The 26999-nt window shown below is 44.1% G+C and overlaps 1 protein-coding gene across 7 annotated transcripts in view; it reads right to left on the reverse strand.

The window, feature by feature from the left end:
- The window catches only part of mical2a (microtubule associated monooxygenase, calponin and LIM domain containing 2a), a 353275-nt gene that overhangs the window by 127195 nt on the left and 199081 nt on the right, over positions 1–26999 (reverse strand). For 5 of the 7 annotated variants that reach the window (XM_038807962.1, XM_038807966.1, XM_038807965.1 and 2 more), the window contains 4 exons: positions 24641–24748; positions 19634–19820; positions 16709–16800; positions 12056–12149 (listed from right to left, as the gene is read on the reverse strand). In XM_038807962.1, the coding sequence (XP_038663890.1) occupies positions 12056–12149; positions 16709–16800; positions 19634–19820; positions 24641–24748 (481 nt within the window). Of the gene's footprint in view, positions 1–12055; positions 12150–16708; positions 16801–19633; positions 19821–24640; positions 24749–26999 lie in introns of those variants that run through there. The other 2 variants (XM_038807967.1, XM_038807968.1) reach the window with 2 other exon arrangements.

The raw sequence follows: 26999 nt of genomic DNA on the forward strand, positions 1-26999 counted from the left end.
AAAGCAGCTCATCACCGCCTTCTTCAGGGAAATCAGGGATGGGGAACAAATGGTAACCGAGCCAGTGGCACCCACATCCCAGGAACAAATAAAATTAAATGCCTTTACCAGTAGTGGCTGTGCCTTCAGCTGCTTGGGCCTTTATCTCTGGAAAACCAGACCTGACATTCCTCAAAACTTTGATCAGGCTTTTGACAACCTGTCCTAAATATCTCTACAAGGGCTCAATTCAAATTTTGTTTGTTAATGTTCCTGGACACGCCAAAAATTGAAAATTGCCCCCTGGGAACTGCTGTAAATTTAAACGCCGAAGAAAAAAAAAATTCATCGTGATGAATCTCTAAAAATTATTTCTGCTTGCTTTGAAAACTTCCATTTAATAGTTACAAAAATATTGCAGATGGAAGAGGGCTGCTTGATGTACAGGCATGGATCGTACAGTGTGATAGAAGAGTGTGTTCACTTTCTGATTGGCCGGGGAAGGCAGAACTTTGCATTGATGGGCATGTTGGGTAACCAATGGCAGCTCATGGAGACTGGGAGGCAGGACGTCATGCGAAAACTTCCAAGAATACGTCCAACTAGAGTTGGTGACTCCTAATGCCTTGTACTGCTGCCCTGGCCAATTGACACAGACTTTTGATGCTGCACATTCATTGCATAATTATTGAGAAAAAATATAAGAATGATCTGCACTGAATTTGTGATCAAGCAGAATAACAATGTCATTTTACCTTTAAGTAATAATAATTCTCCATATTTCAGTTCATCGACACAGATAATAACTCAAAGCAGATCAGTTTGATTTGGCAAATAACTCATTTCAGTCGCCAGCTCTGGGGGGACTGGATTTCAATTCAAAGAATTGGCATGTTTTGTTTGAGATCTTAGTTGCTGAGAGTTTTATTGGCTGAGGTACAGAGCCTCAGGACAATCTAGTGGCTGCACTGATCGAACCAGTTGCATAAAATTGGACAGATACAGGGCTTAAAACTGTTGATCCAGCCAAAATGATGGGCAGCACGGTAGCATGGTGGTTAGCATAAATGCTTCACAGCTCCAGGGTCCCAGGTTCGATTCCCGGCTGGGTCACTGTCTGTGCGGAGTCTGCACGTCCTCCCCATGTGTGCGTGGGTTTCCTCCGGGTGCTCCGGTTTCCTCCCACAGTCCAAAGATGTGCGGGTTAGGTGGATTGGCCATGCTAAATTGCCCGTAGTGTAAGGTTAATGGGGGGATTGTTGGGTTACGGGTATAGGGTGGATACGTGGGTTTGAGTAGGGTGATCATTGCTCGTCACAACATCGAGGGCCGAAGGGCCTGTTCTGTGCTGTACTGTTCTATGTTCTATGTTTTAAAATCATCTGGTTTCCTGATACATTGGTTTGGATATAATTGGCCCCCATAGTCTTGAAGGATCAGACCAAACACGTGATAGGAGGCTGGTGATCTAATGAGAAACATTGTGAGTGACTAGAAGTAGAAAAAAAAATCCTCCGGCACGGCGATTCTTGACCACGTGTTTATTTGAGCCCTTTAGGTTACCAGGAAATTTGATGTTAATGTTCAACGTAATGAAGGGCCTTTGACAGATTAAATAAGAAGCCATTTCCCGTACCGGAAGGGTCGGTAAGCAGAGGATGCAGATTTAAGATAATTGGTGGAAGAATCAGAAAGTGGATGAGGAGAAATGTCTTCACACAGTGAGCTGCTGCGACCTAGAACGTTCTGTCTGAGGGGCCAATGGAAGCAGTTTCAATAACAGCTTTCAAAGGGGAACTGGTTAAATGCTTGAAAAGGATTTAAAAGGCTCTGAGGAAAGTGTAGTGGAGTAGATTAGGTAGCTCCTTCAAAGGGCTAGCACAGACCCAATGGGCCGAGTGACCTCTTCCTATGCTGTATGATTCTATGATTATGATTTTATGATATGTGAACGTGAACTATGATACAAGGAAAGGCAGCAAAAATATGTCCAGCAGAGTCAATATTGTGGCTTACTACAGTTGGTTTAACTTTTATTAATTCTTGGGGTTTTGCCAATTGCTAGTGTGATATGAGAGTACCTTTAAGAAATGGGTGTTTATAAATTGGTGTGTATATAAGTATCTGTAGTAAGAGTACCTTTAAGAAATGGGTGTTTATTACTGCAGTGATGTCAGAGAGTGGGTGGAGCTGGACTGTCTGTCAACTATTTACTTTCGTTTTAGGCTGTTTGCTGGAGGGTGTGTTTTAGTTTCGTTTTCAGAGCTGGATAGCTGCAGTCACAGCCAGAAGGTGTATGAATCTCTCTCTGTAACCTAAAGACTGTAAATCGATCCTGGTGATTTAAAAATAATAACAGTAGTGACTTTAACCTGATGTGCTTCTGGTGAAAGGTGTTTTAAGTATTACGGATGTTAAAAGGACGGCTTAAAGGATTACTTTGTGTTGTATTCTTTGGGGGTTGTATCTGAATTAATAGTTGCTAAGATGTTCACTGTATGTTTTAAAAATGTTAACTTGAGTTCATAGAATAAACATTGGTTTGCTTTAAAAAATACTTTTCCATTTATGCTGTACCACACCTGTAGAGTGGACCATGTGCTCCCCATACCATAATCTATTAAAAGTTATGGGTCAGATGAACTCCATGATACACTTTGGGGTTCTCTAAACCCTGGCCCATAACACTAGCAAGGCTGGTCTATTTCAAGTTGCCCTGATTTGTTACTATCGTGTTTCTTACTGGCCACGTCTGGGGCTAAAACACAAACCACGTTGGTGTGGGCCAGGCTGGGTAAGGACAGCAGGTTTCATTCCCTAAAGGGGCACTATACTGACCCTGTTGGGTTGATTATAATAACCTGACAGTTTATGCTGAGGCCAACTTTTTTTAAAACTGAATTTAACTGCTCCACCTTAGGATTTGAACTCGCCTTCTCTGGGTCATTAAGTCCAGGCTGCTGATTACTAGTGCAGTAAAACAATGACTGCACTGCCCGATTATGGATCAGTATCAAAACCAGGGCAGAAAATCTCACTTGGTTCAAAAGTCCATATCTTGCAATATGCAGCTGGCAAACTGGCTGGGCACCTCACAGTAAAGTGACTGAGCCAGTCAGACTGGAATGTATTTCCTTCTGCCAAAACGAATAAACTCACGAGGAATGACAGAAGGAGTTTGAAGCAGTGACGGAGGGAACTGAATGTCGGAGGGATGCATTGTGAAACATTGCGGCAATTACCTCACTAACTGAAATTTTACAAAAAGGAAAGACCGTTCCTGACCTCAATGTCCCAAAACGCTCCACAGCCACTGAAGTGTTGTCACTGTTGAGATGTAGGAAACGCGACAGCCAATCGGTGCTCAGCAAATCCCCACAATGAAAAACATGGTCAGGAATTTTTTTTTTTTAAGGACTATTGGTGAGGTCTAATTATTGACCAGGACGCTAGGAGAATTCTCGTGGTTCTCTTCAAAAACACGTGGAATCTTTGACATCCACATCAGATAGAGAATTTGTTTCACCCAAAAGACTCCAAAGGCGTAGCACCTGCAACTGGAAGCATCAGCCGAAGTGTAAACACGATCTGAAATAATTTAAAATAGGTGGCAGGATCCATGACTCTACAGAAAAAAGTGCAAGGGGATTGCCATTTTGTTTAAGCAATCAAAATCCAGTTATCTTGAATGATTGGAATGAAGACTGTCATGTAAGTAGCCTAGATAAAGAGAAAGCAGGAACTGTCGATGACAGCAACGATGTTCCCTGAAACTTAGCCAACTCTAGTCAAGAAACTAACCCCTCCCCCCTCCCCCCAAGCTTAAATAAAGTTACAGCTCTGGGACATTCAGCATAGCAAGGCCTTGTTGCACAAGTACAAGCTGTTCTGTAAATACTTCAGTACAATTTTACCCTGAACCTTTGTCAGTAATAATTATCCATGTCTGTTGCAACTCATGAATAATTGTCCTTGGGGTGGGGGAGAACAAGTTTGGCCATAGTTTGGTTTTTGTTGCAGTTTTCTCCTTACAAGCTATTTAATTGAGTGTTTTTTTTTCCCTGAAAGGAAAACATTGGCCCGGATATTTCTGGAGTGGGACATCTCACTTCCTGCCCTGTAATTTAGACCTTTTCCCTCAGCCTGCTACTTGACATTTTAATGTCCTGTAACTTGCAGGGAGTGTCAGTTTATAGCAGATGGGGGTGAGAGCAACGGAACATCTGAGACCTCAGGGAATGACGGGATCAACAGCCTATCTCCTTAATCAATAATCAAGGATTGAGGAAGAACCTGAGGAACGGTGGAGAAAGAGGCTGGATGACGGCATAGTGGCATTTTCACTGGACTAGTTGTCGAGAGAACTGGGATACTGCTCTGGGGATGTGGGTTTGAATCGCACCCCAGCAGATGGTTAACTTTGAATTCAACGAAAATCTGGAATTGAAAGTCTAATAATGACTATGAAAACATCTGGTTCCTTAATTTCCAATAGGGAAGGAAATCTGCCATTCCCACCTGGTCTGGCCTCCATGTGATTCCAAATCCACAGCAATGTGGTCGACTCTCAGCTGCCCTCTGGAATGGCCGAGCAAAGCCACTCAGTTCAAAGGCAATTAGGGATGGGCAACAAAGACTGGTCTATGTCAGTGATGCCCAAGTCCCGTGAATGAATTTAAACATTAAAAAAATTTTTTTTAAAGGTGGCACAGTGCTTCGCACTACTGCCTCACAGCACCAGGTCCCGGGCTCAATTCAGACCGTGAGTGACTATCTCTGTGGAGTTTGCGCGTTCTTTGGGTGCTCCAGTTTCCTCTCACAATCCAAAGAGTGTAGGTTAGGTTAGGTAGATTGGCTATGCTAAATTGCCTCTTAGTGTCCAGGGATGAGCAGGTTAGGTGGGGTTACGGGGATATGGTGGCATTGTGCCCAGATAGGGTGCTCTTTTAGAGGGTTAATGCAGACTCGATGGGCTGAATGGCTTCTTTCTGCACTGTAGGGATAATATGATTCTGTAGTTTCCAGGTCACCATTACTGACTAGCTTTCAAATCCAGATCATGGTGGGACGTGATCCTTTGGATTACTAGTCCAGTGGCATTATCACTAAATGGCACCATCCCCCACCCCCTTCTCATTAATTAAATGCTGCCAGAACAATGCTCTTAAACATGAATTTTTAACACCTCGAGAACCACTGACATCTTCTTTGTATTAATTTTGAATGATATTTTCTCAGGAGCTTGCTCTACTTTTAAATTTCTCCATCCTAAATTGATCAATTGGCTGCAATCATGTGGTGGATTTGTTTGTATTTGTTCTTGGATGTAGACATTACTGGCAAGGCCGGTATTTATTGTCCACTCTGAGAGTGCCCTGGGCAGTTTCAGGTGGGGCGACGTCTTGAGCCACATGGTCCTCCTTTAATGATCGCCTGTGGTCAGTGCCAGAATCAAGGAATAATTATGCTGGAGTAACTGTGTCTAATTCTGGGCATTACACTCAAGGAAGGATGTCAAGTTCTTTGGAGAGAGATTTACTCTAGTGGTTCCCGATAATTTCTGCTGGAAGTGTCGCATGCTGTCAACACCAAGGCGGAAAGATTTGGAAGAAAAGCCCCACAAATCAGAAGCAAGAACTGAACAGACCCGAGTCAGTTAAAACATCAGACCCCAGCTGCTTGGAGATGCCTCATGCTGCTCACCACACCAAGATCACCTGCATCAGGAGGAAAAGGGGAGCACAGATTAATAACAACAGAGGACACCAGGTCACTGTTGTTAGAAGACGTGAGTGAGCATGAACCGGTTCTGATACAGTCACAAAGAGTGACACGAAACGAGGGGAACCTAGATTCAGTCATGACTTAATATTAAATTCAGCAGCCCCACCTAACAGCAGTCGCAGCCAACCATGGAGGGGTGTTCCTTAAGAAACATTCTAGATTATCAGCTGTTTGATGAGTGCTTGTGATTCCTCACTGCAGGTTGATCATTCTCGTTAAAGTATGGTTCAGTTGTTCTCTCTAGTCAAGTTAAATCAATTATAGGCAAAAATTGGTATTTAAATTGGAACCCCCCCCCCCCCCCCCCCCCCCCCCCCGCCAATTCCAGATGATCACTTCTAGAGGCAGTGGGTGGGTAATGGACAACCACTAAGGCTCGACACCATAAGAATCTTCAAACGGTAGGTGGCTAAACCCAATCATCAGATTCCACTCGAAGGCTTGAGCACAATAATCCAGTAGCATTGTCCTACCCCAGGGCAGTGCTGAGGGAGAACTACAGTGTTGAAGGGGTAGTACTGAGGGAGTGCTGCAGGGTTGGGGATTGTACGGAGGGAGCACAACAATCTTGAAGGGATGATATGGAAGAAACGCTGCACTGTCACAGTGCCAGCACTGAGGGAACCCTACACAGTCTGAGGGAGAGCACTCGGGGAATTTTACATTGCTGGTGGGGCAGCATTAAGGGAACACTGCACTGTTGTAAGGAATGTTTTGGAGGGATTGCTACACATCTGGAGTTGCAGCATTGAGGGAGCGCTGCACTGTCAGAGGGTCAGTACTGAGGGAGCGCCGCCCCGTCGGAGGGGCAGCACTGAGGGAGCGCTGCACTGTCAGAGGGTCAGTACTGAGGGAGCGCTGCACTGTCAGAGGGTCAGTACTGAGGGAGCGCTGCCCTGTCGGAGGGGCAGCTCTGAGGGAGCGCTGCCCTGTCGGAGGGGCAGCACTGAGGGAGCGCTGCACTGACAGTGGGTCAGTACTGAGGGAGTGCTGCACTGTCAGAGGGTCAGTACTGAGGGAGCGCTGCACTGTCGGAGGGGCAGCTCTGAGGGAGCGCTGCACTGTCAGAGGGTCAGTACTGAGGGAGCGCTGCACTGTCGGAGGGGCAGCTCTGAGGGAGCGCTGCACTGTTGGAGGGGCAGCACTGAGGGAGCGCTGCACTGTCAGAGGGTCAGTACTGAAGGAGCGCTGCACTGTCAGAGGGTCAGTACTGAAGGAGCGCTGCACTGTCGGTGGGGCAGCACTGAGGGACTGCCCCACTGTGAGAGGGTCAGTACTGAGGGATTGCCCCACTGTGAGAGGGTCAGTACTTAGGGATTGCCCCACTGAGAAGGTCAGTAGAGGGATTACTGCACTGTGAGAGGGTCAGTACTGAGGGATTGCTGCACTGTCGGAGGAGCAAAACTGATGGAACACTGCACTGTCGGAGGGGCAGCAATGAGGGAGCGCTGCATGGTGGAGGTGCAGCACTGTCAGAGGGTCAGTACTGAGGGATTGCCCGACTGTGAGAGGGTCAGTACTGAAAGATTACTGCACTGTGAGCGGGTCAGTACTGAGGGATTGCTGCACTGTCGAAGGGGCAGCACTGAGGGAACACTGTACTGTTGGAGGGATAGTACTGAACGAACACTGTACTGTTGGAGGGGCAGCACTGAGGGAACACTGCATTGTTGGAGGGGCAGAACTGAGGGAACACTGCACTGTTGGAAGGGCAGCACTGAGGGAACACTGCACTACTGGAGGATCAGTACTGAGGGAACACTGCACTGTTCGAGAGTCAGTCCTGAGGGAACACTGCACTACTGGAGGATCAGTACTGAGGGAACACTGCACTGTTGGAGAGTCAGTACTGAGGGAACACTGCACTACTGGAGGATCAGTACTGAGGGAACACTGCACTGTTGGAGAGTCAGTACTGAGGGAACACTGCACTACTGGAGGATCAGTACTGAGGGAGCACTGCACTGTTGGAGGAGCAGCATGGAAGGAATACGTACCCTCAGAGGGGAATTCTGTTTCTTTGTTAACAGGAAGACAACAAGCTCGCAATAATTTCAATAGCAATAACTGGCGAGATTGGTGGGTGGGAGCGGGGTCGAGGGGGGTGGTTGGAGACAATAAATTGAGACACAAGCCCATCCCCTCTCAGCTCCTGAAATCATAGTGTCGTGGAAATCTGGAGCTCCTTCCCCCAAAAAGCAATAGGTTAATTTCAAATGAAAAGATCTCGGCCGAGAATGGTTAAGTTCCTATTTAGGTAATGGTATCAAAGGTGACATAATTAATGAGGGTGATGTTCCTTGTGTGTGGATATGGGAATGTGCCAGCAAGGGTAGGAAGATTTGGTGAATAATCTTGGAAAACACCTCAACTTGAGAACCTTGTCTTTATTAAATTCCCATTTAACAAGTCGGAGAGCGATGTTTAATACAAACAAAAACTGGAAATGCTGCTGGTTAAAGTTCAGCAGGACTGGCGGCTTCAGTGGAGAGAGAAAAACAACCAAGAGCTAACATTTTGTGTCTGCATAGGGGCCATATGGACTCGAAAGGTTAACTCGGTTTCCCTCTCCACAGACCTGCTGAGATTTTTCAGCATTCTCAATCTTTCCTTTCAGATTTCCAGCTTTTACTTTGCAGCTATCTTTAATGTGAGCCAACAACGCAGTTATTAAGTCACGACTGAACCTAGGGCTAACACCATACAACTCAGTGACTCAGCCTCATGATGTTATTAAAGGCCACTAGAAAACGTTGTCATGGCTGTTTTGATGGGTTTGCAATCGAGAGCTCACGCACGACTTTGGGTGGGGGAATAGATAACCCACAGGAAAATAAATTCATCAGGAAAGAAGGAGAAAGAGACAGAGAGTACTTTACAAAGCATCTATTTTAATTTATTATCCGCTTACAGCCTTTGGTTTCATAAATAACTCTTGACATATTCCATCATGTGCAAAATACAGGACTGATTGTGAGACTTAAAAAAAATACACATTTTTAAAAAAATGTATTCACAAACATTTTCCTTAATTGCATTCTGTTATGAAATAGGAAACCCTTCTGTTAAACCATTTTTTTTTTCAGATGAATTGGGATTAAAATATTCTTTGATTCTCATCCTTTAAAGGTATGTGGAGTCTGTAACAGAAGATACAGGAAAGTATATATATAGTGCACTGGCTTGAAAGTGGAAATAAATTTAATTATGAATCAAGATCAGGCATTTGCAGGTCATGCGATAATGGGTCAATTTATTTTATTAAAAGGGTTGGGGAGGCGAGTGCAGACGGGACAATACGAGCTCTTTTAGTCTGTTAGTACGCACAGTGCTTCAGCTGTTAAAATGTTCCACGTGATTAAATCCATCGACATAAAACAGGATTTCATTGTGTGCAGATGTTGTTTGGTCCACCAGTGTCATTCAGGAAGATACTTATCGCCAGGGCTGTCTCTAGTTAGGTCAGAAGGAGTTCCAGAGCATGGAATTTGAGCAGTCCAGGGGGGGGAGGGGGCAAGTGGACATGGTCAGTGTCAGAACACCTGACATAAGTGCCTGAAATTCCTTGTCCCAGAGATCAGCGGAGGGAGCTAACCAGCCTCACTTACGATAAGTTTCACTCAAAGCATGTACGGTTAACCATGGCATGGTGGAGTTTCATGCCATGTGTGGACAATGGTGTTGTACATTAAAATTAAGGGAATGCCCAAAAGCAAAGAGATGTCTGGGAGGAAAAAGATATAGATTTTTTTTTACAAACATCTCAACCCATTTTTTATTTCAAATTTAGAATGTAAATCTCAGGAAAAGTATATCTTTTTTTTTAAATCAAATTTTCTTCAAAATTAGAACGTAAACATTGGTTGAAAATATCTTTTTACATAATTTTTTTCAAAACTTGTTCTGTTTTAATCTTGCAGTTCTCTTTTAATATACTGGGTTTAAAAGAATACTGCGATTAAGCACAGCTACTGTTGATGATATTCAAGTTAAGTCTTGCATCCGCTTAGTGTTTTGCATACTTCATAAATCACCTGACAAAAGATGGTTGGCTCCCTTTGACTTTAAAAAAAAATTAAAAGTAACTAAAGTATATTGAAACGGCTCATGGAGCTTTATGAACAGGGTGGTAGGTAAGAGGGACTTTTATTTGGCTCTTCCATCACTGCTTGCCTGCAATTTAGCCCCAAAGTTTTTTCCCTGCTTTGCAAACTTCAAAAGGGGACGGAAGCTATGTATTTTTTGGGGGGTGGAGAGAGAGAGAGTTTAAGACCGTCCGCAATTATTGAGAACAGCGAGAAGTTAGAGAGCAAAAAAAAGGACCATCAGACCCGTGCATTGTTTGGTGGGACGCTAAGTGCAATCAGGGCATGCAGGTTTACTGAAAAGTCTAATGGTTCACAAACATGGCCAAAGACCGATAGTGAGAGGCAAATCTTTACCCAGTACTTTGCAGCACAGAGGGAGATGTAACAAATTGCAAGCAATGGGGAGCAGGCAGACAGAGAAAGAAAGAAAGAAAGAAAGAGCGAGAGAGAGAGAGATTATAACACGAAGTACAATCTCAGTTATATCACAGTAAACAGAAGGGCACTGATAATAGAACACAACTCTGTCTTACGATCATATATATTTTTTAAAAAACATATCAACTGCAGATCCAGTCAGTGCAAGGCTCAACTTCTGATTGTGATCCGCAACCAAAAATTCCAGATACATGTTGATCCTATTCTGATTCTCACCAAAGGATCCCAACTTCTCATTGCCTACCCTATAGCAGCAAGGAGGGATTCCGGGCGTCCCAACCTTACACTTCGGACAGATCAAGTTCACAATAGTTTGATTTTGATCTGTTGGCTGGGGTGCTTCTTTCAAACAAGGCTCCGGAACAAATCAAATACTGATTAAGTGGCCTACTGGCAAACTGCAAAACCAATTCGTAATAACAATTTAAAACAATTGCACAGAACTCAAGTGTTCGGTCAGTTAAAAGGTACCCCACGGCATTAGGCACAAGGGAGATGTCCTGAACAGTCACTTCAAATAAAGCTACAGAGCATTGTTAAAATCATTCACAATAGGAAGTCATTCACTGCATTTACACGTGACAAAAGTGGATTCACTTTGCACTGAAGCTGCAGCTGTAACTTTTATACTAAACTAAAACCCAGAGTCATGTATGGCCTGCAACACTTGGTCAGCCTATCTGGAGGGAGGAGAGTCAATCTGGTGGAGGAGTCAGACTGGCGGACTGATTCTGCCTGGAGGAGGAGTCTAACTATTAACTCACTTTGGATTCCAGCCAGGCCCAAGTCTGGGTAATTTTACACTAGTTTAGCATAAGTGTGAGCAGAAATTGCCTCACACCAACAGTATCCTTGCAATGTAAACGCAGAATGATACATCCTTGGAAACTGTAACTAACACCAGACATCACCAAAATATCAAGTGTCTGCATAATGGACCCATTTGACTGCTCTCCCATTCAAAAACTTTAATCTAATTACACTGGATCTTTTATTGATAATAGTTGCCTGACTAAGTAAACCATTATTGTTCTTTAGCGGCACTTGCACTTCTCTTATTAGTTAAGAAAGTAAACAATGAGGAAATATATATTCATTGGATTTTTTTTTCTGAAATTACATTTCATGTCATGGAATAAAAAAAACATCCTTCCTTCTTTAAAACCAGCCTGATATGAAAATGTAAACAATTTAATGTAGGACAACATCAATTTGAATCTTGTAAAACCCACAGGAGCTTCGGTAATACAATTATCGCAAACATTATTGCTGCAACTGTAATCAATATTGCAAAAACCTTTGTGTACCCGGTAAGCTGTTTGATTGCCCAATACAGTTGTAAATACAGTGACCTGCTGATTTTAAATAAATAATTTTCAGTACGATTGTGTTTTGTCACATTACATTAAAATCTCGCTTGCACAATCTGACGTGATGGTCAGGAGGGGTTAGGTTAAGTAAACGGCACTTCAATTAATTTTAAAACCCCAGGGTGTTGTGCACCCATTTGATCAGGTAATCGTGCGGTGAACCTGCTTCTTGGCACATGTGTAGGAGAACCTCGTATTGCACATACAGCAGCGGCACGCTCAAACTTAGCAACTCATACAGGTAGCCGTAATTGTACGCATTCTCCCTCAAGTGGCAGCTGGTGGCATGCAGAACACCATGCATCCAGTTAGACAGGCGCTTGGGGGCGTCAAGCAGCGCCCCCGTGGCTCGCAGTGGCCAGCTGAGGAATCTCCAGGGCAACGAACTCATGATACCTGGGGGCTTGTCGGGCAAAGAACTAACACTGCAAGTGTGCTCGGCGTTTGTCAAAGCCTCACCGTCCGACTTCCTCAAAGGCACCGACTCACCCTAAAAAATAAAAACAAACAAACAAACAAACAGCTGAAGTCTGTATTCAATGGAACTAGAGATGTTTTAAACAAAAACAGAAAATGCTGGACAATCTCAGCAGCTCTGACAGTATCTGTGGACAGCATCTCGCCACAGATGCTGCCAGACCCGCAGAGATTGTCCAGTACTTTCTGTTTTGTGTTTCAGATCTCAGCATCCGCAGTAATTTGCATTTATCTTTCAGAACTTTCAATATTGCTGCACGGTTGTGTACCAATAATGGTAGCAGGAAACGCAACGGGTGTGAAAATAGGAACACAGGAACAGGAGGAGACCAGTTGGACCCTTGAGTTAATTATCTCAAGATTTAAAGGTAACAATAGATGTAACATCAATTGGCATTTGCAAAAGAGAGTTTCAAACTCCGACCCCCCCCCCCCCCCCCCCCCCCCCCCCCCCTCCTGCTTTATCCGTGGAAATGTTTCTGAATTTCACTCCAGAGAAGTCCACAAAAAGCAGGGCACATTCAATTGGGTCAATTACCATCCCATCTGTCTACTTTTATTCATCCGCAGAGTGATGGAAAGGGTTGTTGGCAGCGCTATCAAGTGACACTTACACAGCAACAAGCTGCTCACTTTTGCTCAGTTTGGGATTCCACCAGGAACACTGGGCTTCTGACCTTAGTCCAAACAAGAACTAGACAGCTGAATTCCAGAGGTGAGCGGAGAGTGACTGCCCTTGACATCAAGACACCATTTAAATGTGTCTGAAATCCAGCAGCCCTTGCATAATTGAAGTGAATAGGAATCAGGGGGAAGATCCATACTGTATGAAGTCATATCTAGCATAATATGTAGGAGCAGAAGTAGGCCATTCGGCCCATCAAGTCGGCTCTGCCATTCAATGAGATCATGGCTGATTTGATATAATCCTCAACTCATTTTCCCGCCTTATCGCCATAACCCTCGATTCTCTTACCGATTTAAAAATCTATCTCAGCCTCAAACATATTTAATAACCTCTGCAGCTCTCTGCGATAAAGAATTCCAAAGATTAATTACCCTCTGAGAGAAGAAATGTCTCCTCACCTCCGTCTTAAATGAATGACTCCTTACTCTGAGATTATGCCCTCTGGTCCTGGACTCTCCCACTAGAGAAAACATCCACTCAGCATCTACCCTGTCAAGCCCCCTGAAAATCCTATATGTCTCAGTAAGGTGCCTCTCATTCTTCTAAACTCCAATGAGTACCAACCCAACCGACTCAACCTTTCCTCATAAGAAAATCACTCCATACTGGGATCACCCCAGTGAACCTTCTCTGGACTGCCTCCAATGCCAGTATATTGTTCCTAGACCAGGGCACCAACATTGTTCACAGTATTCCAGGTGTCGTCTAACTCGGGCCTTGTATAGTTTTAGCAAAACTTCCCTTTTTTTATACTCCATTTCCTTTGAAATAAAGACCAACATTCCATTTGCCTTCCCTATTACCTGCTTAATTTGTATTCTAGTTTTTTGTGATTTACACACGAGGAACCCAAATCCCTCTGTGTTGCAGGTTTCTGCACTCTTTTTCCATCTATTTAAAAAAAAATTATTATAAATTTAGAGTACTCAATTATTATTTTTTTCAATTAAGGGGCAATTTAGCATGGCCAATTCATCTACCCTGCAAGTCTTTGGGTTGTGGGGGTCAAACCCATGCAGACATGGGGAGAATATGCAAACTCCACACAGACAGTGACCCTGGGCTGGGATCGAACCCGGGTCCTTGGCGCCATGAGGCAACAGTGCTAACCACTGCACCATCATGCCACCCTGACTTTCTCCATTTAAATAACATTCAGCTCCTTTATTTTTCCTACCCAAGTGCATAACTTCACACTTTCCTACATTATATTCCATCTGTCAAGTTTTTGCCCACTCATTTAACCTGTCGAAATTCCTCTATAGAATCTTTGTGTCATTCCCACCACTTGACTTCCTACCTATTTTTCCCACCATTGTAGCACAAAGAAAGATGGTTGTGGTTGTTGGAAGCCAATCATCTCAGTCCCAGGCATGAATGACCTTCCCTCCATCTTAAGGTGAGAAGAAGGGATGTTCGCTGATGATTACACAGTGTTCAGTAGCATTGACAACTCATCAGACACTGAAGTTATACGCTCCAACAAGCAGCAACCTGGGCATCATTCAGGCTTGAGCTGATTAGTAGCAAAGGACATTCACACTACACAAGTGTCAAGCAATGACCATCTTTAGTAAGAGAAAATTCATCTCCTTTTTGACATGCAAAAATCCCCCAGGCATCAACATCTGACCAACCATATCGATATTGTGGCTGCAGAGCAGGTTGGAGGCTGGGAATTTGAAGGTGAATATCCGCCTTCACCCAAGAGAATGAGGAGATAGATATAGAATTTGGGGAGAGAGACAGTGAGATTATTGAGCAAATTGTCATAGGGAGTGACAAGGTATTGGAGGTGCTGACAGGCTTAACAGTGACAAATCTCCAGGTCCTGATGAATTGTGACCCAAGATGCTGAGCGAAGTGAGGGAGGAGAGTGTAGGGGCTCTGACCCAAATATTTTATTTCTCGCTGGCCTCGGGGGAGGTGTCAGAGGACTGGAGAACAGCTAATGTAGGGAAACTATTGGAGAAAATTCTGAAGGCAATAATCTATTTCCAGTTGGAGAGGTAAGATTTGATCATGAATAGTCAGCATGGCTTTGTCAGAGGTAGGTCATGCCTAACAAATTTGATTGAATTTTTTGAGCATGTGACCAGGTACGTAGATGAGGGTACTGCAGTTGATGTAGTTTACATGTCAAACCGTTTGACAAGGTCCCACATGGGAGACCTTTAAAGAAGGTGCCCTTAGTGTTGGGTGGGGTTACTGGGTTATGGGGATAGGGTGGAGTTGCAGACTCGATGGGCTGAATGGCCTCCTTCTGCACTGTAAATTCTATGATAATCTATGATAAACTATGAAAGGCAAATGCACATGGGATACAGGGGAATGTGATCAGGTGGGTTCAAAGTTGGCTTAGCTGTAGGAGACAGAGGATGATGACAGACGGTTGCTTTAGTGACTGGAAGCCAGTGTCCAGTGACGTACCACAGCGATCTGTGCTGGGTCCCCTATTGTTTGAAATTTATATAAACGACACAGATGACTATGTGGGGGTAGGATCACTAAGTTTGCGAATAACACAAAGATTGGCTGGGTGGTTAACAGTAAGGTTGAGTGTGTTGGGTTACAGGAAGATATAGACCGCATGGTCAAATGGACAGAAAAGTGGCAGATGGAATTTAACCCTGAAAAGTGTGAGATGATACACTTTAGAAGGAGTAATTTGACAAAGAAATGTTCAATGAATGGCCCGAAACTGGTAAGTTCCGAGGAAAGGGATCTTGGAGTTTTTGTCCATAGATCTCTGAAGGCAGGAGGGAAGGTTAATAGGGTGGTGAAAAAGGCATATGGGACCCTTGCCTTTATCAATTGAGGCATAGATTACAAAAGCAGGGAGGTCATGTTGGAGTTGTACAGAACTTTGGTTGAGCCACAACTTGATTACCGTGTTCAACTCTGATAGCCACATTATAGGAAGGATGCGATTGCACTGGAGGGGGTGCAGAGGATATTCACCAGGATCTTGCATGGGATGGAACGTTTAAGTTATGACGAGAGGTTGGCTAGGCTTGGGCTGTTTTCAACTGGTGCAGAAAAGATCGAGGTGTACATGATTATGAGGGGCATGGGCGGGGTGGATAGGGAGCAGTTGTTCCCCTTAGTTGAAGGCTTAGTCACAAGGGGGCACAACTTCAAGGGGAGGGGCAACAGGATTAAGGGGGATTTGAGGAAAAACTTTCAGTGAAATAGCTTTTAGTAGGCTGCATTTGGAAGGGTAATAGCTTCCAGGCAGCTAGATATGGGAAATGTTTATTTTAATTTCCCTTCACGCTTAAGTTCATCTCAAGTACACTGCTTTGAACCTAACCACAATATTTATAAACGTCTAAGAGTTAAGTGCTTTCATTTTCTGCTCGTCTCAGCAGAAAGCACTTAACTGTTTTTTTTTCTTTTTTTCTTTTTAAAAAAAATTTAGCGTGCCCAATTGTTTTTTCCAATTAAGGGGAAATTTAGCATTGCCAAACCACCTATCCTGCATATCTTTTTGGGTTGTGGGGGAGAAACCCATGCAGACACGGGGAGACTGTGCAAATGCCACACAGACAGTGACCCAGGGCCGGGATTCAAACCCGGGTCCTCAGCACCGCAGGCAACAGTACTAACCACTGTGCCACCGTGCTGCCCTCTTAACTGCTTTTTAAATGGTCAGAATCTGTCAATCATAGGTAGATGTTTATAAACGTAGATGGTGAGATTGTGGGGGTGGTCCAGCAATACTTGGAGCACGAGTTCCCAGGACAGGGGTTCCACACAGCCAAGCTTGAGATAATGTTTATTTGGACTGGGAAAGAAAAGAACATGGTAGGCATTGCACTCAGTAGCATAACAGCATAACACCATCTGCTTATGATACCAAGAGCTGGTGAGAAAGTCCCTACCGTTCTGTGCGATATTGTTGGGTGATTCCGCCTCTTCCTCGCCTTGTTATTCAGTTTACAGTAAGTAAAGTGAGGTTTGCAGTAAAACTTTCCTGAGTGAGCAAAAAGTCAGATTAAGTCACATTAAAATGGCAAACTAAGATGTAACAGAATGCAGCGCAGAACAACTGGATCCTCTTCTAAGTCGAGCTCTGGAATCAAGTGCGACAACAGGAAGGCTCAAAAAGATCTTTGAGCTCAACCTAATGCATCTTTCTAAAATGTAATACATATTTTGGTTCGGAAGGAGAAATTGATTTTCCTTTCTCATGTAAATCTTGTGTGTCCACCATTCAGTCCTTGGAGTATTCTCCACCTTTCAATTCCCACCAAATCCCTCGATTACACCCACCAAGCAAAAATCTTTTGATCTCAACGCTGAAAGCTCAAAGCATCTCTTTTGTGAAGTGTCTTGAGAATTTCTGCTAATGATCTGGACTTGGGTATACTCGGCACATCCTCAAAGTTTGCAGAAAGACCTGTAACTGGGAAATATAATAAACAGTTTGGAGGGTAGTAACAAATTTCAGGAGGACACAGACAGGCTGGTGAAATGGGCGGACATGTGGCAGATGGAATTTAACACCAAGAAGTGTGAAGTGCTGTATTTTGGTGGGAGGAATGAAGTTAGGCAACGTAAATTAAATGGTCCAAATTTGAATGGGTTACGTAACAGAGATAGGGCCAGAACCTGTTGAGATGGCTGTTAAAAAACACAGGTCAGAATTTTACGCCACCCCCCACTCGCAGCGGGTTTTTCCAGCACCGGATTGGCCGGCAGCTGGAAAATCCAGAATCCTTTGCTTTATAAGCAGCGGCATAGAGTTCAAAAACTAGGGATCCTAGAATCTTACAACACCAAAGGTGGCTATTCGGCCCCTCGTACGTGACAAGCTCTTTGAAGGAGCCAGCCAGTTAATATTTTCCCCCATTGTCCTCTTCAAGTCCAATTGCCAAATTGGGAAATTGCTCTCTGACCCCGTAAGACAAATGAAACGATTCCTCTGAACCAGATTTATTTTTCCGGGTGCCCACCTTTCTTCCACAGAGTAATATTTGCGATGGCCGGAAACAGGACTAGCTCTCCCACTCTCTCAAAAAGGGGAACAAGTAGCATTATCCCCATGTATCAGGGTAGATAAGAAACATATGGACAGGAGGAAGCCATTCAGCTCCTTAAGCTGGTTCCACCATTCAACTGCTGATCTGTATCACAACTCCTTTTACCCACCACGGTCTTCACCCCTTGATCTCCTTACCCAACAAAAGCTATCAATCCCCATTTTGAAACTTCTAATTGCTACCTCCCACTCACTCCCCCAACATCAACAGCTTTTTGAGTGGGAGGGAGTAAGAATTCCAGATTTCCACTGCCTTTGTGTGAAGAAGTGCTTCCTGACATTACCAGTGCAGTAGATAATGGGGAGCCGATGGATGTGGTATATCTGGATTTCCAGAAAGCCTTTGACAAGGTGCCACACAAAAGGTTGCTGCATAAGATAAAGATGCATGGCATTAAGGGTAAAGTAGTAGCATGGATAGAGGATTGGTTAATTAAGAGAAAGCAAAGAGTGGGGATTAATGGGTGTTTCTCTGGTTGGCAATCAGTAGCTAGTGGTGTCCCTCAGGGATCCGTGTTGGGCCCACAATTGTTCACAATTTACATAGATGATTTGGAGTTGGGGACCAAGGGCAATGTGTCCAAGTTTGCAGATGACACTAAGATGAGTGGTAAAGCGAAAAGTGCAGAGGATACTGGAAGTCTGCAGAGGGATTTGGATAGGTTAAGTGAATGGGCTAGGGTCTGGCAGATGGAATACAATGTTGACAAATGTGAGGTTATCCATTTTGGTAGGAATAACAGCAAACGGGATTATTATTTAAAAGATAAAATATTAAAGCATGCCGCTGTGCAGAGAGACTTGGGTGTGCTAGTGCATGAGTCACAGAAGGTTGGTTTACAGGTGCAACAGGTGATTAAGAAGGCAAATAGAATTTTGTCCTTCATTGCTAGAGGGATGGAGTTTAAGACTAGGGAGGTTATGTTGCAATTGTATAAGGTGTTAGTGAGGCCACACCTGGAGTATTGTGTTCAGTTTTGGTCTCCTTACTTGAGAAAGGACGTACTGGCACTGGAGGGTGTGCAGAGGAGATTCACTAGGTTAATCCCAGATCTGAAGGGGTTGGATTATGAGGAGAGGTTGAGTAGACTGGGACTGTACTCGTTGGAATTTAGAAGGATGAGGGGGGATCTTATAGAAACATTTAAAATTATGAAGGGAATAGATAGGATAGATGCGGGCAGGTTGTTTCCACTAGCGGGTGAAAGCAGAACTAGGGGACATAGCCTCAAAATAAGGGGAAGTAGATTTAGGACTGAGTTTAGGAGGAACTTCTTCACCCAAAAGGTTGTGAATCTATGGAATTCCTTGCTCAGTGAAGCAGTTGAGGCGCCTTCATTAAATGTTTTTAAGGTAAAGATAGATAGTTTTTTGAAGAATAAAGGGATTAAGGGTTATGGTGTTCGGGCCGGAAAGTGGAGCTGAGTCCACAAAAGATCAGCCATGATCTCATTGAATGGCGGAGCAGGCTCGAGGGGCCAGATGGCCTACTCCTGCTCCTAGTTCTTATGTTCTTATGTTCTGACACCATTCCTGCATGTCCACACTCGAATTTGAAGATGTTCCTTCTTGTTTTGGACTCCGCACACACGAGGAAATATTTTCACTCTCTGTCTAACCTATCAAATCCTTTAACAATCCTATGTGCTTCAAACAGATGGCCTCTTAATCTTCCCGTTCTCGAGGCAAAACAAGCCTAGTCTATGCAGCCTTTTAGGTTTACGAGCGCCCGAAGGTTGGAATGAAGGCGGGGGATTGTGATTACCTTCCTCCACATTGAAAGCGTAGGCGCCGAGCCTCAGCGTGGTAGAGCAGAAGTCACACTTGAAGCATTCCCGGTGGAAGAATTTACCATCTGCGCTCAATCGCTCCATGACGTAAACCCGCTTTTTACAGAAGTAGCAGATATCACTGCCCCCGAGATTCTGGGGGAACTCCTTCCGCAGTGACCCCTGCAGGGATGAGAATGATCCATGTGCATTACAAAAAGTGCATCAGCCATATGCTGTTTGTGACATTCTATCTATTCACCTTTCTTACCTCACCCCTACCAATTCTCTTCTCTATTCTGCCCATTGCTTTGCCCAGCTGCCATAACAATCTTACCAAGGGCACTTGCTCCTTGATGGTGAGTGAGCACCAACTAACACTTTGGCAAACATCTAGGTGTTTTCCATGAGCTGTGACCAGGAATATTTGGCTGAAGCTGCCTTAGATCTGATTTGCCACATTAATGCAGGATATACACTGTGCCTGGTCAACAGCAAGCTCAATGGCTAAACCTTTGCACAACAAGGTCCCAGAAACAGCAGTAAATTGGGTGACTAGTTAACCCGTATTAATGTTGATGTTGTTGGTTGAGGGTGGAATGTTGGCCAAGGCGCCAGGGGTATTTCTTGCTGTTATTTGAGAAATGCCATGAGATCATTTCTGTTCAACAACAACGTTTACATATATACAGCGTCTTTAACATAATAAAACATACACTGGACAAACTGACGGAGAGATTCCAGCTAGCTAAGAGCAACAAATTCAGATACCTGCAGCTTAAAAGTTCCTATGGAAGGAAACAAGTACGTATCCACGACCACCGTGACAGATGCTACTGGAAGAACTACTGGACGCAAACATTCTAGGTAGAGGAAACTGTAGCGACATGTATGAACGACTGATAGAGAGGGCCCACACTGTACGAGACGTGACGAGGAGGAAATGGGAGGAAGACTTGGGGCTCAAAATAGGGTGGGGATTCTGGAGCGAAGCACTACATAGGGTCAGCCTCCCCGGACAGGTGCCGGAATGTGGCGACTAGGGGCTTTTCACAGTAACTTCACTGAAGCCTATTCGTGACAATAAGCGATTTTCATTTTTCTTTTTTTTTTTCATTTCAACTCGACCTCCACATGCGCAACACTCGACCTAACGCAACTAAAGGTGGTACATAGAGCCCACTTAACAAGAACCTGAATGAGGAGGTTCTTCCTGGAGGTGGAAGACAGATGTCAACGGTGCCAAGAGGCCCAGCCAACCACGCCCACATGTTCTGGTCTTGCCCCAGACTTGCTGGGTACAAGACAGCCTTCTTCGAGGCAATGTCCAAAGTGGTGGGGTGAGATTAGAGCCATGCCCGAAAGTGGCGGTCTTCAGGGTATCAGGCCAGCCAGATCTCTTCATGAGGAGGAGGGCAGACGCCCATGCCTTTGCCTCCCTGAATGCCCGCTGTAGAATCCTGCTCGGCTGGCAGTCAGCAGCATCACCCAAAGCTGCCGATTGGCTGTCTGACCTATCAGAATTTCTCCAAATGGAGAAAACCAAATTCGCAATCCGGGGGTCGGAAGATGGCTTTCTCAGAACATGGGAGCCATCCACCCAACTATTCCGGGACCTGTTTGTGACAAACAAACAGACAAATAAATAAACAAGTAGCCGAGAGCCAGGGGAAAGTAGCCAGGACATGAGAGAAGAGAGGGAAGGGAGGAGAGGGGGTCTACAGGGAGGAAGGACGAGGGGAGGAGAACAACAGAGGGGAGAAATGAGGAGGGAACACAAACTGGAGGTAGAGCACAGGAAACGTCAACGACCATAACAAGCACAGCAGGGCAAAAGAGAGTAAAGAAAGCACAAGAGGAAGAACCGACAGACGGCCGACGTGGAGGCAAACACACAAAAACAAAAGAGAAAACCGACCGGGAGATGCAAGTGACATCAGGGGCACCGCCCAAGAGTCCTTCCCCCACCTGGTTTTCTTTTCCTCGTTCTGTATTTCATGAATGAAAGGGGGGGGGGGGGGGGGGAGTAGAAAGCCCCCCCCCCCCCCCCCACCATGACATGTGTAATGAACCTTCCCTTATTGCTTCTTGCTTCTCTGTATATACATTTCCCCTATTTTTATTTTCCCACCCCGTGGCTTTTTAGTTTTGTCGCGTTTTTGTTATTTCTTTTTGGTTCCTCTGTGTGTACACCTGTACCATGTATAAAACCCAATAAAAAAACATTCTTAAAAAAAACCACAATAAAGCGTCCGAAGGTACTTCACAGGAGCATTATAAAACAAAGTGTGGCACCACATTAGGAGCTATTAGATCAAAAAGGGTATGTTATAACGAATGCCTCAAAGGAGGGAAGCGAGGTAGAGAGGTGTAGTGAGGGATTTTCAGAGTTTTGGTCCGGCAGCTGAAGGTGTGGCCACTAACAGTGGAGCGATCAAAATTGGTGATGCCCAAGAGGCCAGAACTGGAGGAGTGCACAGATGTCAGAGGGTTGTGGGGCAGGTGAAGATTACAGAGATAGGGAAGGTCGAGGACATGGAAGGAATTGAAAACAAAATATAAAATCAAGAAATTGCTTGACCAGGGATGATAGAGGCATCGGGCTTGGCATGATTAAGTCCCAGGCAACAAGATTTTGCATGAACTCAACTTTACAGAGGGTAAAATGTGGGTGGCCGGCAATAGTCAAGCTTAGAGGTAACAAAGGCATGAAAGAGAGTTTCAACAGTGGGTCAGCTGAGACAGTGGTGATATTATAGAGGCAGAAATACGTGGTCTTAGTGATGGCTTGAATACAAGGTCCGGGAGTTTCTGGTCCCATCCATAATGGGAAACATTGGGGGCAAGGTGGAAAATATGGAGAGGCAGCCAAACGTTTAACAACTTTTAGCAGGAATTCTGGACAGGACCTGACCTTAGTTTTGCTCCCAGTCCATTGAAACTCTGCACCAACATCCCAAAATCCTCCTCCATCTACTAACCTGACAGTTTTGTTATCCACGGGAAGATGGATGGGTAGGTGGGGTCTCAGTTTTAATGCTTCAACTGAAAAGACAGCATCTCCAATAGTGCAGCACTCACTTGATACCGCACTGAGTGTCAGCCCAGATTATGGGCTCATGTCTTTGCAGTGCGACTTGAAACCACAAATTTCAGCCTCAGCTGAGTGCAACCCCCTGAGCCAAGACCCATTTCTGGGGAGAAACTATTGGTGATGTACAAATGCTTAATCCATGCATTAAAAGTGCTCCCCTTCATTAATTTAATGGGATCATTGTTGAAGGAATCTAATGTCTGTTGAGGTGAATTTAGTAAAGATTGGCACGATACCATCACTGGGAGTAATTTATATCATCAGATCAATATCAGAGTAATTTATACCATTAGATGTAATCATGCAAAGCAGTAATCTTATTGTAAAAGAAACTTACACAAAGGAATTAGCAATCTTCAGTACTAACATTACACAATCTGATCTTGAACTGTCAAATAGTTCAGAAAGTCCGAACTCTGACCACAATTTCACGCAATACAAATGCCAAACAGTTAGTTAGCAATAATGAAAACAGAGTGCTGGAAATAAGCATCTTTATTAATAATCTTTATTAGCATCACAAGTAGGCTTACATTAACACTGCAATGAAGTTACTGTGAAAATCCCCCAGTCAGCACACTCTGGCACCTGTTCGGGTACACGGAGTGTCTAATTTACCTAACAAGCGTGTCTTTCGAGACTTGTGGAACACCCGGAGGAAACCAACGCAGATACGGGGAGAATGTGCAGACTCCGGAAAGACAATGACCCAAGCCGGGAATCGAACCTGGGACCCTGGAGCTGTGAAGCAACAGTGCTAACCACTGTGCTATACAATATGCAGCAGATCTGGCAGTATTGGTGAAGAAAAAGTTTTGAGTCCAATATCATTCTTCAGAATTGAAGGAAAGTAGAAATGCGATGGGTTCTATGCTATTGAGAGGGTTGGGGGAGTTGGAGGAAGAACAAAGGAGAAGATCTGGAATAGGATAGAGGGTGGGAGAGATTAATTGCCAAAGATGGAACAGGAGGCAAAGGGAATGGTAATGGTTGTGACAAAGAATCGGAGCATTTCTCCAGAGAGAGGGTGAATGGCAGGACCATGAACAGCTCTGTCTGAAAGCAAAAAAAAACATTTAAAACAAGGTCATCACATGGCAAAAAAAAAAACAGAATTAAAACCAGAGACAGAGTTCATGGCCTGAAATTGTTGAATTCAGTGTTGAATCCAGAAGGCTGTAAAGTGGGCAGCACGGTAACACAGTGATTAGTACTGTTGCTCCACAGCTCCAGGGTCCCAGGTTCGATTCCCGGCTTGGATCACTGTCTGTGCGGAGTCTGCACGTTCTCTCTGTGTCTGCGTGGGTTTCCTCCAGGTGCTCCGGTTTCCTCCCACAAGTCCTGAATGAAATGCTGTTAGGTGAATTGGACATTCTGAATTCTCCCTCAGTGTACCCAAACAGGTGCCGGAATGTGACAACTAGGGGCTTTTCACAGTAACTTCATTGCAGTGTTAATGTAAGCCTGCTTATGACAATAAAGATTATTATTATTAAGTGCCGAATCGGAAAGTGAGGTGCTGCTCTTCGAGCTCGTGTTGAACTTCACTGGAACTTTGCAGCAGGCTGAGGAGAGGAATGCGAGTGTGAGTTTGCCTTCTATTCCACCTTCGTCACTTCATCTCTCCTACCTTTTCCCTGTCCCGGACATTCCTTCTTGTGATTCCTACCTATCTCCCCACCCTACTTTCAATGGCATAAAACCCATTACATTTCTACCATCCTAAAATTCTCAAGAGTCATATTTGACTCGAAACGTTAATGCTCTTTCTCTCTTCACGGACGCTGCCAGACCACCTGAGCATTTTCAGCACACTCAGTTTTTTATTTCAGATTTCCAGCATCTTCAGTATTTTGGTGTTATTTCAGGTTAGTTGGCCGTGTCTAACTATAACTAGTTCAAAGCTTACCAAGTCAGGTGAGGTTACCGCTGCTTTGGGCCTGTGATCGGTCTGGTAAAGGGTGACCAGGATTTCTGCCATCGCACCAATTACAGATGATACTTTCCCTACTGTCATCTAACCGTCACGGCAACAGAGAAAGGGAAAGGGGGGGGGAAGACAAGATAAAAGAGACAGATCAGGTAAAGGAAAAAAGAGAGTATCATTTGTTTGAAGATCAAGTGAAGAGCGAGAAGGTATCTGATATTCATGACCACATTTACACCAGGCTGTGATCCAACTTTATTTCTTACACACAGAAAGACATGGAAAGAGCAGAATTGGACACTTACAACTTAACAAAAGACAAAGCTTGCAGATGGACATGCAAGGAAAATGAACGGTAAACTTTTCCTTTCTTTGGGTTTTTCACCACTTCCGGCCTTAACCTCATCTGAAGGTGTTGACTCCTTCAAGGGACTCAACTGGTGGCAATGGCCCCACGGTTATTGCTACAATGGGTGTCATGTAAATGTCTTTATAGCTAACACTGGGTCCACATGATCACCTGAACATTTCGATCGCCTGCAGAGATTGGAGACAAATTTGCCAGAATTTATTTTCCCTTATTGGACCAGGGATTTTCTCAAGACATTCTGTCTCTCTGAGAAGGTTACAGAAGAGGTGATGAGTCAGGACGCTCTGGGCATCATGTCTGCCAGCTTTGATGCACCAACTGGTCTTTTCCTGCATATGGTCTTAACCCTCGCAGACTGGATTGATGAGCAAGGGCTTTTGAACTAGGTAGCAATTTAATGGCCATTCCTCGGAACCCTTTCATAACTTGGTGAATGTCTGAAGCTTATTTAACTGGAGGTGGGTTGGACATTTCCAAATTCTGGCTTATTTGCGAGGGATTACGAGGACAGTGATATGAGCAGAAACTTTGATCCACTGCACATTTCAGACCAATAGAAGCATTCTTGTTCCTGTCCTGGTCGGGATCTTAGCCTCAGATTGCAGAGATGACTCAGACATTTGTCTGGGACTTAAAAGTCACAAAACAACAGTCACAAAATTACACACAAAGATTTCAAGAGTAGTTGCAAAGCGTACATGCAAAGTTAGAGGAAGTTGTCAGAGAAATGAACAGGAAATGAACTCAACCATTTCCACTGTTATTACATCATTAATAAAACAAACTTATTAACAATACTCCAGCTTTCTACTTTGTTCATTCTGCCAATGTAGCCTCAGTGTAAAGCTGCGCTGTTCGAATAAAGTGCCACAAACTGGACCAAACCTAGAGTGGAATTTGCAGAGATTGGAAAATCTGACACCTCTTAGCTAAGTGGCAAAATTGGGGCTTGGCTATTTGCCAATGCCAACATGTTGGCATAAATTTGATTTTATGGCTCTCTGTGTATGTATAATACATCAGTTTTTGTTTCTGTGACACTGCACAATTTACACAGCTAAAAGATACATAAAAAGTGTTTGAGTTTTCACTAGGTGCGGGTTTTACATACTATTGAAACACGGCTGGAATACAAAGCAGTGAAAGTTATACTCCAGTTATATTAAGCTGTAGTTAGGTTACATCTGAAGTCACTGTGTTCAATTTTGGGCACTGCATCTTAGCAAGGATATCCTCGCTTTGGGAAGGATGCAGCGCAGATTCACCAGAATTATCTTGGGATTAAAAGGGTTACATTATGAACACATCATGCAGAGACTAGGTATGAACTCCCTTAAGTGAATATCAAAGGGTGATATTAATTGAGGTCAGCGAGAGAGAGAAAACAATCTATTTACTCTGGTAGAAACAGTCTGAACAAGGAAGGAGATTAACTAACCACCAAAAGTTATTATATCAGGTCAGTCATGATCTCATTGAATGGCGGAGCAGATCCAATGGGCCGAATGGCCTACTTCTGCTCCTATGTGTGATGGTCACTCATCCCTCCAACTCCTTCTAAAGGTGAATCTACATAAACACTTGAAGGAGGGAGGAATAGATGGATATGCTGATAATGTTAGATAAAGAGGGGTAGGAGGAGCATACCGACATGGGCATATTGGGCTGAATGGCCTGAATGTGTGCTATAAATACTTTGTAACATTATACAATAACTTCATAATTAGAGTCAGGCCACTAAAGAGTGATGTCATGAATACTCTTTCACACAAAGAGTGGTGTAAACCTGGAACTCTCCCTCCCCAAAAAGATTTTGAGACTGGTGCTCAATTGCAAATTTCAAAACTGAGATTGGATTGATTTTGGTTGGGTAAAAGTATTGAGGGATATGAAACCATGGTGCGTAGATGGAGATATGAATGAGGACAGAGTGGCAAGGTTTCGATTTAGTGACTGATCTGTTGTTGTGTT

Source organism: Scyliorhinus canicula, chromosome 9 (genome assembly GCF_902713615.1).
Source record: "Scyliorhinus canicula chromosome 9, sScyCan1.1, whole genome shotgun sequence".
In the NCBI taxonomy this organism is placed as follows: Eukaryota; Metazoa; Chordata; class Chondrichthyes; order Carcharhiniformes; family Scyliorhinidae; genus Scyliorhinus; species Scyliorhinus canicula.